Source organism: Triticum urartu, chromosome 1A, assembly GCF_056163025.1.
Source record: "Triticum urartu cultivar PI428250 chromosome 1A, HENAU_Tu73, whole genome shotgun sequence".
Classification (NCBI taxonomy): domain Eukaryota; kingdom Viridiplantae; phylum Streptophyta; class Magnoliopsida; order Poales; family Poaceae; genus Triticum; species Triticum urartu.
This window is the reverse complement of record NC_141873.1, coordinates 496,961,795-496,975,327: the sequence shown is the minus strand read 5'-3', so window position 1 is coordinate 496,975,327 and position 13,533 is coordinate 496,961,795. Positions and strand designations below refer to the sequence as shown.

General features: G+C 46.8%; 1 protein-coding gene and 1 long non-coding RNA gene across 9 annotated transcripts; one reads left to right on the top strand and one right to left on the bottom strand.

The window, feature by feature from the left end:
- Nucleotides 1–4,663: 4,663 nt before the first annotated feature.
- Nucleotides 4,664–10,613, top strand: LOC125522021 (protein DETOXIFICATION 42). 8 transcript variants are annotated; one of them, XM_048687089.2, is made up of 13 exons: nucleotides 4,664–4,874; nucleotides 4,971–5,092; nucleotides 6,092–6,292; nucleotides 6,373–6,560; nucleotides 6,972–7,107; nucleotides 7,650–7,746; nucleotides 7,878–7,978; nucleotides 8,651–8,814; nucleotides 9,266–9,337; nucleotides 9,402–9,518; nucleotides 9,703–9,798; nucleotides 9,893–10,014; nucleotides 10,325–10,613. In XM_048687089.2, exons 1-13 carry the CDS (start codon nucleotides 4,840–4,842, stop codon nucleotides 10,365–10,367), a joined length of 1,494 nt encoding a protein of 497 aa, XP_048543046.2. In that variant the 5' UTR covers nucleotides 4,664–4,839; the 3' UTR covers nucleotides 10,368–10,613. The 8 variants fall into 8 exon arrangements, 6 of the variants coding, with proteins under 6 accessions (XP_048543046.2, XP_048543068.2, XP_048543053.2 ...); XR_007289624.2 differs by lacking the exon at nucleotides 10,325–10,613 and having other exon boundaries at nucleotides 9,442–9,518; XR_007289613.2 differs by lacking the exon at nucleotides 10,325–10,613 and having other exon boundaries at nucleotides 9,442–9,578.
- Nucleotides 10,505–13,259, bottom strand: LOC125522062 (uncharacterized). Its single transcript, XR_015607193.1, has 2 exons — nucleotides 11,322–13,259; nucleotides 10,505–11,218 (listed from the first exon to the last, which is right to left on the bottom strand). It is a non-coding gene; the product is annotated as an uncharacterized LOC125522062 (long non-coding RNA).
- Between the last annotated feature and the right edge of the window lie 274 nt (nucleotides 13,260–13,533).

Here is a 13,533-nt window from a genome sequence, read left to right as displayed (position 1 = left end):
GTCGACGGCGGCGGTGGGCGACGCAAACCGATCATAGATCGGAAAACCAAAAAAATAGACGTCGATCAAAGCGACCGGCGAGAGAGAGAAAACCTGAATTAAAGGATTGGAAAAAAGACTCTTTGGGGCAGCCGGTCGACACGACCGGCGGACGAACCCTAGGTACGGGCGGTGCGGCTCCAGCGGCGATTATGAAGGCCGACCGCCTCGGGGACGGCGCGCGGATGCGGAAGCGGCGACGGCTAGGGTTTAAAACCCGGGCTCTGATACTATATTAGAAGAGAGAGAGAATTGGTGGAATTTGTGTTGTATTGCTTGAGCCTTGTGGGCATATATATAGAAGTACATGATTTACTTGAAGTATAAGGCAAGGCAGAATATTTCCTAATCTAACCTATATTTTCTAATATAATCACGTTACTCAACAACGATGACGAATTGATACCTGACGTCAGCCTTGGCAAGGCGCTCCATGGCCTTGTTGAAGCTGATCAAACAAGGTGAGAATCCAATCGACCAATGGACTAGCCACCATTTCCAAGATGTGATTTGGCGAGCTGAATTATTTGGTGTTAGATCGGGTGTTCTTAGAGACAAGGAGCTGCAAGTGCAGGATGCTGTTGCTGCTAGTCGTCCCATGAAGAGCGGCAGCAACGACAATGACAGCTCCCAATCTGTTGTGCAATCCATGCATCTAGTAAATTTGTTCAGTTTACTCCTATTCGCAAGAACTTGCCTTCTTTTTTTGTGAGATTGTTACTCCCAATATTTGGCAGGGCCTAATCTGTCAGTGTTTTTGATTCTGTTTCATATATTGAGTTCAGTTGCACTTTGTCAAATACCTTGGCCATCTGTTTCTTTGCCACTTGAACTTGGGAATTTTTTTAGAAAAAGAATAGGTATTAAAACCTGTCTGTTGATTTTTTTTCTTACTAGTACATGATGATCACCCTTTTGCTTGGTCACTCCTGCCTATGTCTTATGCAGTTCCTTTTCTATCTGAGTGGCAACAATTGACTCTACCTAATCATGTACCCCCTTCGTTCCAAAATAGATGACTCGACCTTAGTATAAAGTTAGTACAAAGTTGAGTCATCTATTTTGGAACGGAGGGAGTACTACTTACTCGGTTCCTAAATATAAGTCTTTTTAGAATTCCAATATGGACTACATACGGAGCAAAATGATCTCGTCGGCGGCACCTCCGATCAGATCTATTCTGACCGGTGCAGCCGACGGTGGTGGTCATCTCTTCCGTCAGAGGTGGTCGGCCTGAGGCTGGGTGTTCGGATCTCGGGATCCGTCATCTGGCACCAGCTGCGAGTCGGGGAGACGTAGTTGCCGGTGAAAACCGAGCCGACGGCGGGAGATGGCGGCGTTTCACGTCGTTACCTTGATGAAGGCATCGTCATTTGACTTCCTCGACCCATTCGTATTGCTCCGGGGAAAACCCTAGGATCTGGTATTCCAGACCGGACGATGGCGGCACTGCGGTGTCGTTTCTCTCTTGGGAGCGTCGTTTTGTCGAGCAGCGCTGTCAGAGGCAGGAGGTGGAGCGGCTTCGTCTTGCACGGAGCTTCGGTGAAGATGTCAAGTCATGCCTGACCGACAGGTGCTACGCTTGGTCATGCCTGGTCGGCAGGTGCTACGCAGGACAGATCCTCCAAGGGTTTCAAGCTGTGTCGGCTGGTGGTATGTGGCAGCATGGCGCTGAGGTGTATCAGTGGCGACCGCGACGTGTACAACTGTTTGCGCGCAGGGAGGAGGGGCCGTTGGGCGCCGTGGTGGCGTCGACGATAGCTGGACCGAGCAAGGTTGATGCATCAGTAAAGTACTGAAGATGGAGCGGTGGCAGTTGGCGGCGGCGGCCTCTGAGAGCACGCCGGACCAGTATGTGCCCCAGATCTGGCAAGTGGGTAGGTTGGGGTCTCAGGTCTTATATGTTAGGCTTGGCTGCGATGTCTGTTTGGTATTAGGCCCAGGCTATCTGCGCCCCTTCATCAATTGGATAGATGTAGCGACAGTTTGTTGCTTAGACGGCGGCTTTAGTTTTACTGTTGTATGACTTTGTAAGGTCTTGTGAGAATAATTAATAAAGTGGTCGTACGCATCGCCCAGATGCAGAGGTCGGGTGTCGTCCTCCTTTTCAAAAAAAAATACGGAGCAAAATGAGTGAATCTGCACTCGAAAGTATGTCTATATACATCTGTATGTAGTCTATATTAAAATCTTTTAAAAGACTTATATTTAGAAATGGAAGGAGTACTTAAAAATCTGCTACTGTTAGTTTTGACTAGTACATGTTGCATCTATTGAAATTCTATTGTGTTCAGTCAGTAATGTAACCATGGTGATTTTGACCTTTTTTCTCTTGCGACCTGTAAATTTGCATGATGGTATCTCACCAAGTCCCATAAGTTTGCATTGCCGTGTTAACTGTTACGTCAGTAGTTTCAGCAACATAATATTCTGTTTTAAGGCTAAACTTGATATAACATTGATAAGGCTGAAAGTGTCATTTCCTGCAATTTGCTCATCAAACCAAATCTTATTGTATTTTTGGTTTGAGTAATGGAACATGTGGATTTACAAGGAAATCAGAGCTGCACATAAGTAATGGCTCAGTAAGGTGTATGTTCTTCAACTTTTCTTAGCTATCACGTAATTGATGAATGGTTTCCATACATTGCACCAGAAGTATCACTAGTACTTCTAACATCACTGGTAATTCTACTGCTTTTTTGTACCAACTTTCGTCTTTTCAATTCTGGCATTGTTGCCTTCGCATGTACCATTGTCCAGCTATTTCATTTGCAGTTCTGCAGATACATGTCCCCTTTGTGCTTCTATACAGAGAGTCTCTAGGAGTTACAGAAACGGGTTTGTTTCTATGGGTTTGAGTGCTCCGACGAGAGGCTGGTACTGGAAAATGTCGATGTCTCTGCTTCGACATTGTGTAAATTGAGTTTGAGTCAGCTCTAAGAGAATTTACCCTCGAATGCAGTTTTTTTTATCAAAGGTTTGGAGAGGTGATCTTGTTGTTCGGAGCTTTGCTATTTAGTAGTACATGTGAGTGTTAGTTTATATGTTGAAAGGAGAAAACTGGATCTTGTATGTTGCCATGCTTACCATGAATTATTGAAGTAGAACCATATGTTTTTGGCTTAAAAAACTTGCCTACTTCAACATTGCTCTTCTGCTTGAGTACAAACTTGGAATAAGCATTATCTGCCTCTTGCTTAGTCATAGGCTTTGTAACTGACAACTTATTCTTGGCATGTTTGCCATAAACTGCAACTCCTGGAACACTCTCTATGTACGCCATATACCACTTCACCTAACATGATGGAAGAGCAGCAGTTCAAGCAACAAGTGAAGGAACACAACATATGAAGCAAGTGAAGGAACACAACATATGAACAAAAACAACATAGCCATGCATGATCTTATACCCAAAAGCAAGTTCGTTCGAGCTATGATGGTGTCATCCTACCACCACATGTCCACATCCAAGAGCCCCTGTGCCACTCCATAGGGGCGGCTCGGGCGGAAAACCCTAGCCGCCAGTTCCGCCGCCCCTCCATCACCTCCCTCCCTTGCCATCGTCGGGCAAAGCCCCGATGGCGGCTGGCGACGGCGGGCCTCGGGTCCCCGTGCGGTTCGTGCTCTCACGGTCATGGTCCAAATGCAGGCTCAACGGTGGTGTGTGCACTGGTGGCCCTCGAAGCTCTGGTGACCGATGTGGCTCCCCTACGATTGTGGGATGGCTCGACAGCGGAGGCCTCTGCACAGCGCGGGAGGAGGTCCTAGGCGGCGGCGCTCCCCTGGTCTCGCCCCGATCTATTGCTGTTTGGACACGTTGTGTTATACACGACCGGATCCATCCGGGTCTGGCTCAGTTCCGTTGGGGGTCGCCCGTTCCTGTATGCCTTTGCTGCAAATCGAGTGGTTCTTGGTGGCGTGGTGCTGCGAGGCTCCGACGGTGGCGTTGCTCGGTGGCGGGCGTGGTGGGGTGACCTACGCCCGGTGGTGCACCATGGCTGCCAATCCCCCTGATCTGGCTCGGTGGGTGGGTGGAGCTAGGCCCAAGACTGTGGTCGGCTGATGCGGTCTGCGGCTCTGCTCGGCAGGCTTCAAGCCATGGATGTTGGCAGGCGGACGACGACATGCTGGATCTGGGCGACATGGGGTCTTGCTGCCGTGATAATAAAGGTGGCGGTCCTTATACTCTTCTCGCATCACGACAACATCCTGCATGATCGGTCCTCCTCGATTTGCATCGACGTGTTTCGAAACTGCTGCCGAAGATCTTGCCTAGGATAGCGGATAGAATTCGGTGGTGCATGTCCATTTCAGCCTACGAGGTCCCATGAGGGCGTGCCGTGAAGCTAAGTTGCTTGTTGACACCATGGCACATGTCGGCTTCTCAATTTTATGATGTTATATACACAGCTGTGGAGAAGGTCGTGATGGCTGAAATTGAAGAATCAGTTAAATAGATGGGGCCTTGGAGGAGATAGAGTCAGCTAGGTATTTGATAACTCTTAGAAGCAGCCGTGACAAATGGGGGCGGTGCGCCCCGTCCCGCATCCTCACCGCCCGGTTCCCGCCCAGCTGCAGCCGAGCAGGCGCCAACCGAGCCATCCGTCCCCTCCGATCCCTCCTGCGTTCCACGCACGCACGACACGAATGACGAACCCAATGCTATTCTAGCCCGCCCCAAAGCCGGGTTGGCGCTGCACCAAGCTCGGCTCTCCATCTCATGCGCGCGCGCTGCCGCCTGCCGCCTGCTCCCGCGAGGAGAGCCTCCTCCTCCTCCACCAGCCCGCGGCGGGTGCCATGGACCTGCTCGGCGTCTTCTTCCATGGCGCGACGTACGTAGGCCGGAGGCGCCCCGCTTATTGCGTGATCTCTCCCGCCTCTCTATTTTTCTTCCATTTCTTTTAATTTGGTGCTGTATATGCGTTCAGGCTCGCGTTCGAGCGGGACGACCTCGGGAGGGAGATCATGGGGATCGCCGTGCCGGGCGCGCTCGCGCTCATGGCCGACCCGCTCGCGTCGCTCGTCGACACCGCCTTCATCGGCCGCATAGGTGTTGCTTGCTTGCCTTCTCTTGCTCCCCTTTGCCCCCCTTTCCCCTGCAGTCCACTTTCCCCCATTTTCCGCCTGGTTTTAATCTGCTCCAGACATGATTGTCAGATAGTACAATTTTGCACGTATGGCTAATTAAGCTTTGCTTCCGCCTAGTTTTAATCTGCTCCAGACATGATTGCACGTATTATGGCTAATTAAGCTCTGCTTTTTTGCGTTTCATCTCCTGAAAATGGTAAATACATTATACATAAAAAGGATGGTTCCATCCTTTTTTTTCCTTACTAAAAATGTGATTTCCATGTAGTTGAGCTATCCATGCATTGGGATGTTCTTTATGCCCTTTATACCTTAGCTTATATAGTGTATGGCTTTAGTTAAAACACCTGAGTTCAACTGAAGAATCAGGCAGTGATGTGGCAAGAAGCAGAGGACTAATTATACTTCTCTTCAAGTTGACCCATATGTTTGATCTCAAGTTGAAATCCCATAAGTTGAACCATATGTTTGATCCCACGTTGAAATCTCACATCGATGTACTGTAATAGGTTATGTCAGAGCATTTTGAAAAGCCAAAATTTTGCTTTTACGCTACTGTGGAACAAACAAATAGTTACCTGTCCTCAAAAAAAATAAAAAATAGTTACCTCACTTTTTGGTCTTTTCATGGAAGCTTTGTGCCGGAAGGTGCGTTACATAAAGTTGTATTGCTTCATTGATCTTCATCTCAATTTCTCTTTGTTTAATACGTATTTGGGAATTGAGCAACAGGTGCTAACATGATTGCTGCTCAGTCTAGCATGAGATTATTTATAACTCCACACAGTTAATCATGTTGTTTATTACAGTTACGCTACTTTTCTTCTATTTTGGACTTGTAATACATTTTTTTATCAAACTATTTCTTGCTGCTGTGATGCACAAATATGTTTCCATAGGTCTTTTTAGCTCATTTGTATAATGGCAATTTGATTGCTCTGATATGTTTCGTGACAAACAGGTCCAGTAGAGATTGCAGCTGTAGGTGTATCTATTGTCGTGTTTAATCAGGTAACAAGAATTGCAGTGTTCCCCCTTGTGAGTGTCACAACATCATTTGTTGCAGAGGAAGATGCTACTTCCAGTGACAGAAACAAAGATGAAATAAGTGGCGAGAATGAACACAATGTTAGCGAAATGGATGAACTGATTACTCATGAAGGTGAAACTTTGTGGTTCTTCTTTTAGAAATTTATATGGTCAAGTGATGCATATTTATTTGGTCTTCTAATTTATCACCAGAGAATAATGCCACATCCAGCAAATCGTCTTCCGAAACTGACTCAAGTGAGATCAATACTGAGCATAAGCGGAAAAAAATTCCATCAGTTTCTACAGCATTACTACTTGGTGGGGTGCTTGGTCTTGTTGAAACTCTGCTTCTTGTTTCCTGTGCAAAACCTATCTTAGACTTCATGGGTGTGAAAGCGGTAAATGTTCCTTCGCGCACTTTTTTGTTTTTGAAGTGAACTACTTTATTTCAGCACAAACGTTAGTTATGAACATCAGCGCTTCCCATGTATTTCAAAAGTAATTGATTTCCCTTCACCAAAAGCTGATAATTGAGGGATCTTCTGTTATTAAGCTGCTTCTTTTTTTTTTTGCCAAAAGTTGTAAGTTAACTTAGTATTGATAGTTGGATATGGGCATACTGAATTAAAATGTAACCAGAGGAAAACAATTGCTCCTGATACTTCATATTTGTATGATATTATTGCTAAAATTCAGTTGGATTTGATAGAATCCGAGTTTCCATTTGAGCTTTTTTCCGGAACTACTTCATCATTTTTCTTCTTCTTTTGGATAGGTTAATTTTTTAACCAAAATGCACTTTTCAATAGGACACTGGAATGTTGAATCCTGCATTACAGTACTTGGTACTCAGATCTTTAGGTGCTCCTGCTGTTCTTTTATCTCTGGCAATGCAAGGGGTATTTCGTGGACTTAAAGATACAAGGACGCCTCTATATGCAACTGGTATAGTACTATTTCCTTGCTTGGATAGTATTACCTTTATTCTCTAACTTTCTCATTTAGGACAATAACATGGTCTTACACATCTTTAACTTTTTAAATTATGTCTGCAGAAACTTCTTAAAATTATGATAATCTGGTAGTCTGTGTTTTTAAAATTCTACCGATACAACTTTCATGTGATAGATCATCTAAATGTCTGTACGTATATTTCTCATTAAGTTTTTAAATGGTTGAATGTACATACTTTAAAAGTTACATCTAGAATGGAGGGAGTTAGTGATGATCTGGAGGTGTATAGTTAAACCAAAATTGAAAAGAGAACTCATGATTATTTCTTTCGAGAATGAAACCCCCCGATTATTTGAGCTGTCCCGTCCAACATATATCCTGTGGTTTTTATATTCATATGTCAATCTTAGTAAAGGTAACACTTTTCTGTCTTTGGAGGTGAAATGTAATGTGGGGTTTGATTAATGTGTAGATTCCGTAGGAAGAATTTCTTTCATACGTAACACAATTTAACCCATTTTTATGATCACCAGTGGCTGGAGATGCAATCAATATAGTTTTGGATCCAATATTTATGTTTGTGTTTCAGTATGGTGTCAGTGGTGCAGCAGTTGCTCATGTTATATCACAGTACGTAGTGCTATTCTTTCTCTTTGATAGATACCATTGTTCTTTTTCTCATAGGAAGATTCACACTTGATCCCAAATTATGAAATTATTTTGTACATCTGTTGTGATAGTTCATAGTGGATCTTATGCAGATATTTCATTGCTGCCATACTCGTATGTAGACTACGCCTGCAAGTTGAACTACTGCCACCCAACTTGAAACATCTGCCGATTGGTCGGTTCCTTAAAAACGGTAACACCTACTGAACTTTGTATGAATGTGTAAGTAAATAATTGCAGAAAATTGTTCTATAGAACTTTTTTCATGACAAATTCTTACTGAACTAGTTTGTTCCGGGCAGTCAATTTGGACCTAGATCTTCTAAAACACATTTAGCATTACTGAGCCATGTTCCACAAAATGAACTATTGCTCCAGTAAAAGAAAGGGACCATTTTACCATATCAATCATAATGGTAGATTTATCTTTGTATGAAATCATGTTACAACCGCCGCCCAATTCAATTGTTGATTATTTTGTCTACATTTGACCTATGTTCATAGAAAGCATGCTGTTACCTTTGATACAACCAGAAATCCAGTTCAGTAATCAGTGTAATGCACAGCCTACAGCTTGATGCGAAGTTGTGGACTGATGCTGGTAGATGATGCGTCTTAGCCCTTGTCGAAAGACCCCTAGAACCAGACGGAGGGTGTGCTGTTTCCCACACATTTTTCCTTTTCTTTTCCTCTCTTCCTTAGTTTATAACCTTTGCTCCTTCCTAACGCAATGGGAGCAGTGCTACTGCGTTTCGTCCAAAAACAAAATCATTCTGGGATAGTGCTCTGTGCTTTTTCAGTGCCTATGCTTAAGCATTTTTCTTTGTCTATTATGTAAAGCTGTAAAGGTCTTTGCACTCTTCAGGTTCTCTGTTACTTGCCAGAGTTATTGCCGCAACATGCTGTGTAACACTATCTGCATCAATGGCTGCACGGCTAGGTCCAACTCAAATGGCTGCATTCCAGATTTGCTTGCAGATCTGGTTGGCATCTTCCCTTCTCGCTGATGGATTGGCTTTTGCTGGACAGGTTAGGGAACACTTTTCTTCTTTTCTTTGATCGATGACAGGTCTTTTTTACTTATTTCGAAGTCAGGCCTCTTCTTTTCTCCGATCCATGACAAGCCAACTTATTATCCATGTCTTTAATGGAAATTCGTCGCCCTGGTTGTGTGCATCAGTTGATGCAGGGGGCGGGCTGACGCCTCCACTTTGAACAAAATATAGTCATTCATTGCCATAACAATTTTTACTAGCTACATCAGTTATCTTTTCATATTTTTACAGTACTATATTGCTTACTTTGTGGAACTTTAGTTACCTGTAAGATGCAATTCACACCTTGAAATATTTGTGTTTCTGGGTGCTGTGTCGTTGACCATAAATCATGAGAGTTTGTTAATAACTTAGAAAGATTTGCTTCAAGCAATGTGTTTCACGCATATTATGTACTATTAGTGTGTGAACAATATTTTTGACAGGCTATACTTGCAAGTGCATTTGCTCGTAAGGACCATTCGAAGGCCAAGGCCACAGCTTCCCGCTTACTGCAGGTATGGTTCCTTCTTTCTATAAATCCTTTTTTGTCACCTTAGTGAAGGACTGTTTATTTTGCAGCTTGGATTGATCTTGGGGCTTCTCCTGGGCCTACTTCTAGGAGTTGGCCTCCATACAGGTTCGAGATTATTTACAGAAGACCAGGGTGTACTGCATCATATCTACGTGGCAATACCGGTACAGTTACAGTATGCCGAGTCCTAAGAGTACCGCAACTCCGAGTTTTGAAATGTTATAGTTACGTTTCCATGATTTTCTTGCAGTTCATACTTGAGAGCATGACAATCTTCTCTTATACTCCTATTTAATTATCTCAAGGCAGTTTCCTGAACTAAGGAGAGTTCTTTTGTTCTATGTACAGTTTGTCGCTCTCACTCAACCGATCAACGCTTTAGCTTTTGTTTTTGACGGTGTCAATTATGGTGCATCTGATTTTGCATATGCTGCTTATTCATTGGCAAGTCAACAGACTTACAGTTTAGTTTATTTGTGCTCTACTGGTTTTCTGACTTTTTTCTTCTGACACGTTCCATTGAATTCTGTATCGTCAGATACTTGTGGCGATTGTCAGCATTGCTTTCATTGTCACCCTCGCCAATTACAGTGGTTTCATTGGAATCTGGATAGCCTTGTCGATCTACATGTGCCTCCGCATGTTTGCAGGGTTGTGGAGGTACAGTGAGCAAAGAACTCTGAATTTCCTTCTGTTGAAGTTCATTATCACAACGAGAACATGAACCCTTATTCACTAATGGCTTTAAAAATTGAGCTTGCCGGAATGCAATGCACAATGTCAAACTAAGCCGTAACTGGTAATTATACCATATGTTGTGCACGAGGAGTAGGAGGTATATAACTCTGGACCCCTTCTAAATAAGAAGAGATAATGCCAATTTGCTTGAGTTTCCCGTTTTATCCTTGGCGCGGCTATATTTATTTTCTATATGGGTTATAGCTTAGGTACTCTTGATTTTTTGTTTCAGGATTGGGACTGCACGAGGGCCATGGGCTTTCCTTCGCAGCTGAGCATGCATGCATGCATGTATATTCTCGTAGATAGTCTGACTGACTGTAGGTAGAATATTTACACTTGTAAACAACTTTGGAGTAACTGTGTTACTTGTATGCCTCAAGCCTGCCACCATGATCACCAGAGACCAGACTGATCTTTAACAATGCAACCTTACCTAGCACAAGAATGGCATATTGTACAAGCGAATAAACTAAAAGAGTTGCACTTTATTTATCGAACATGCTATGATCTGCCGTGTACTCAGCCTGCCTGAATTGGACGCATTCCCTCATCAAAATATAGGAGTTTGCGCTTGTACCAGACGAATGGAAAGGGAACTGTAGTCCGGCCCGGCCATCAACCAGAAGAGCCGATCACATGTTAGTCCAGCTGCAAACTATCGTATGCATAGCTATTTAATTCCTGGAATCTCATACAGAATGGAGCTGTCAGCCGGCACATCCACATGAAGCGCTTCGAGTTGCTGCAACTGCAACCTAACAAGCCGTTGTCATCGTGCTTCCTCCAGGCTTCTAGTATCTGTAAACGTTGGCAGTAGCAAGAAACCTGAGAATTCCGATGGCCAGTACCCCGAAGCCGAACACCCAGCCACAGTTGTCCTGGAGCCACACCATGATCGTGCTAGAGAAGAAGCCGCCGCCATTGACGGCGAAGTAGTACCAGTTGTAGTAGAGCTCCTTATTCTCCGCTATCATCGAACTGGTTGGCTCGGAATGTGGGAACACAAGGCCAGATGCCACCCAGACCCAGAGCCTAGAGAAGACGGACAGGGCACCCTGGGGAGAGATTGCCATCGAATCAGACACTTTGTGCAGCGGAAAGTGTCAGTATAGCTAGCCATTCCCTGAAAGCATCGCATGAATGGTGTTCAGATAACTGTTGACTTTGTAGCTAGCACAAACAAGACATGGATTTAATCAAGGGCCATAGCTAGGTGAAGCACTGACCAAGGTGAAGATAGTGATGGAGACGACAGACGATTGTCCCCTGTATTCCCCAATACGAATGTACCAAGAATGTGCTGAGTAAATAGGCAATTTTTCGATTAACTTAATCCACAAGTAAATCACTAGCATGGCATTGACACAAATAAAGGCATGTTGATATTCAGTCAAGCAAGCACATGCTACGCTAATTACAGAAAGATCTAGAAAAAAAGTCTTCCCTGGGAGAAGGCCCCCGCGTTGTCCTCCCCAGGGCGACTCGGACGGCGGCGCATCTCGCCACCACAGCGGCCGCCCCCTGCCTGCCCTCTCCTCGCCGCCGCCCGTTAGCCTCCGCCGGGCAAAGCCCCCGCGCGGATCCGGCGGCGGCGGGGCTCTGGCGCGCTGGAGCGGCTCGACTACGAGCGGGGACTCGTGCGGCAGCGGCGGCGTGCCGCTCCTCCGCGCGCGCCGTTCGTGCTCTGTGGCGGTGCGAGGGCGGCGGTGCTTGGGGCGGGGGGTGGGCGTCCCGTGCTCCGGCCATCTTTGGCCCGCGCGATGCGCTTTGCCTCCCAATCCGGCGGGTCGGGCCGCTGCCTGCGGTGCCTCACGGCGTGCGTGGCGGCTGGTCGTTCCCTCGACCGTGAGGGCGGCATGGGGCTGCGGCGGAGCCATCTGCCTCGGCTTGCATGGCCGCGGCGGGCCTGGGTGTGTGCTATCTTTTGCGATGGATCTGCCGATTCCTGCTCTCTCTGGTGAGCTGGACCTCGGGATGGGTGTGGTGAGTGCGCTGGGCTTCTACGCACAAGGTGTGCGCCGGGCTCGGCGTTCTCGCTGCCTCTTGGATCGAGCTCTGCTCGCTCTCCCGATCTGGAGGCTTCGCATGGTGCGGCGGCCTCTGTTTCGTGGTTAGGCTACGAGTGCTCTTGTTGGTTTGGCTTAGCAGGCTGCAGGTTGGGGGTCGTGACACGGCCGGCGTAAAACCGGGCCCCGGTTTCGGTTGGAGCCAACGACGGCGGTGCCTGTGGGCGCCGTATCCTTGTTGAAGGCGTCGTGTTGCTGGTGTTCGTCTTCCCTGCTAAATTTCTCTGGAGGAAACTTTGGATCTCGGGTCTCCCGGATCGGGCGATGGTGTCGCTCATTGTCACACTCCCACTTGGGGCTCCGTCTTTGAGCTTGCCTTGGCTAGGGTGACCAGTGGCTTGAGGTGGTCCCGTTGGCGGTCCGTGTGGGCGTTGGCAGCGGAGAGGTGGTGCCGCCTTCGTGATCTTGGTTCGGCCATGCCTTTGGCTGCGTTGAGGTGTTTGTGTTGGTGGTCGGGTGGTGGTGGTGCGGCCGGGTTGGGGTTGACGGTGGTTTGTGCTCTTCTTCTGCGGTGTTCTTCTCGTGTTCTTGCTCATGCACTCTTGGGTGTGTTCTCTGCTAGGTGATGCCAAGCGACAGCGGCGGTGGCGCATAGGTGCCGTGGCGCTGTCTCGGCCTCGCGTGACCTTTCGAATGTGCCCACGGCATAGGTGGTGTCGCGGCGTTGTGCAGTCTCGGATGCGCGGAGCCTTTCGATTGCGTTGACGGTGCAGTGTCATGGTCTTGTTTGCTTGGTGATGCTGACTTCGCCTGTGGCACATAGGCGCCGTGGCGTCATCTCGGCCTCGCGTGATCTTTCAAATGCACCCCCGGCACAGGTGGTGTTGTGGCGTTGTGCACTCTTGGATGCGTGAAGCCTTTCGATTGCGTCGATGGTGTAGTGTCTTGGTTTGGTTCGGCTGGCCAATGCCGTTCGATCACATTAGTGATGCTTTGTGTTGTGCCGGGATGTGTCTTCCCTCTTTGTTCTCCCCTGTTTGTATGTTTGGCGTATGCTATTTTTTGCTTTGTCTCTTCTTCTATGCCCCCCTGTATTCTGGTTCATTTGAACCCATCTTGCGAAAAGGCTGCAAAGCCTTATAGGCAATTGAATATAATTCAGGTGGGGGAGTTCTCTCCCCCCTAAGAATTCAAGAAAAAAAAGAAAGATCTCCGTATAACGCTAGCTACGAGTTATACCCTCCAGTACGTCATGCAGAGGCCGCGGCAGTGGTGGCAGCAGCAGCGTCCTCGGCGGCCTTCTTGTCGATCTCGAGCTTCTCGGCGGTGGCACATTCCGCGTCGGTGGACATGGTGATGATGAAGACGACGCAGATATAGAGGAAGTAGTGGATCGGAGGCGAGCAGTCGCATAGTCGCTGCCCAAAAACCT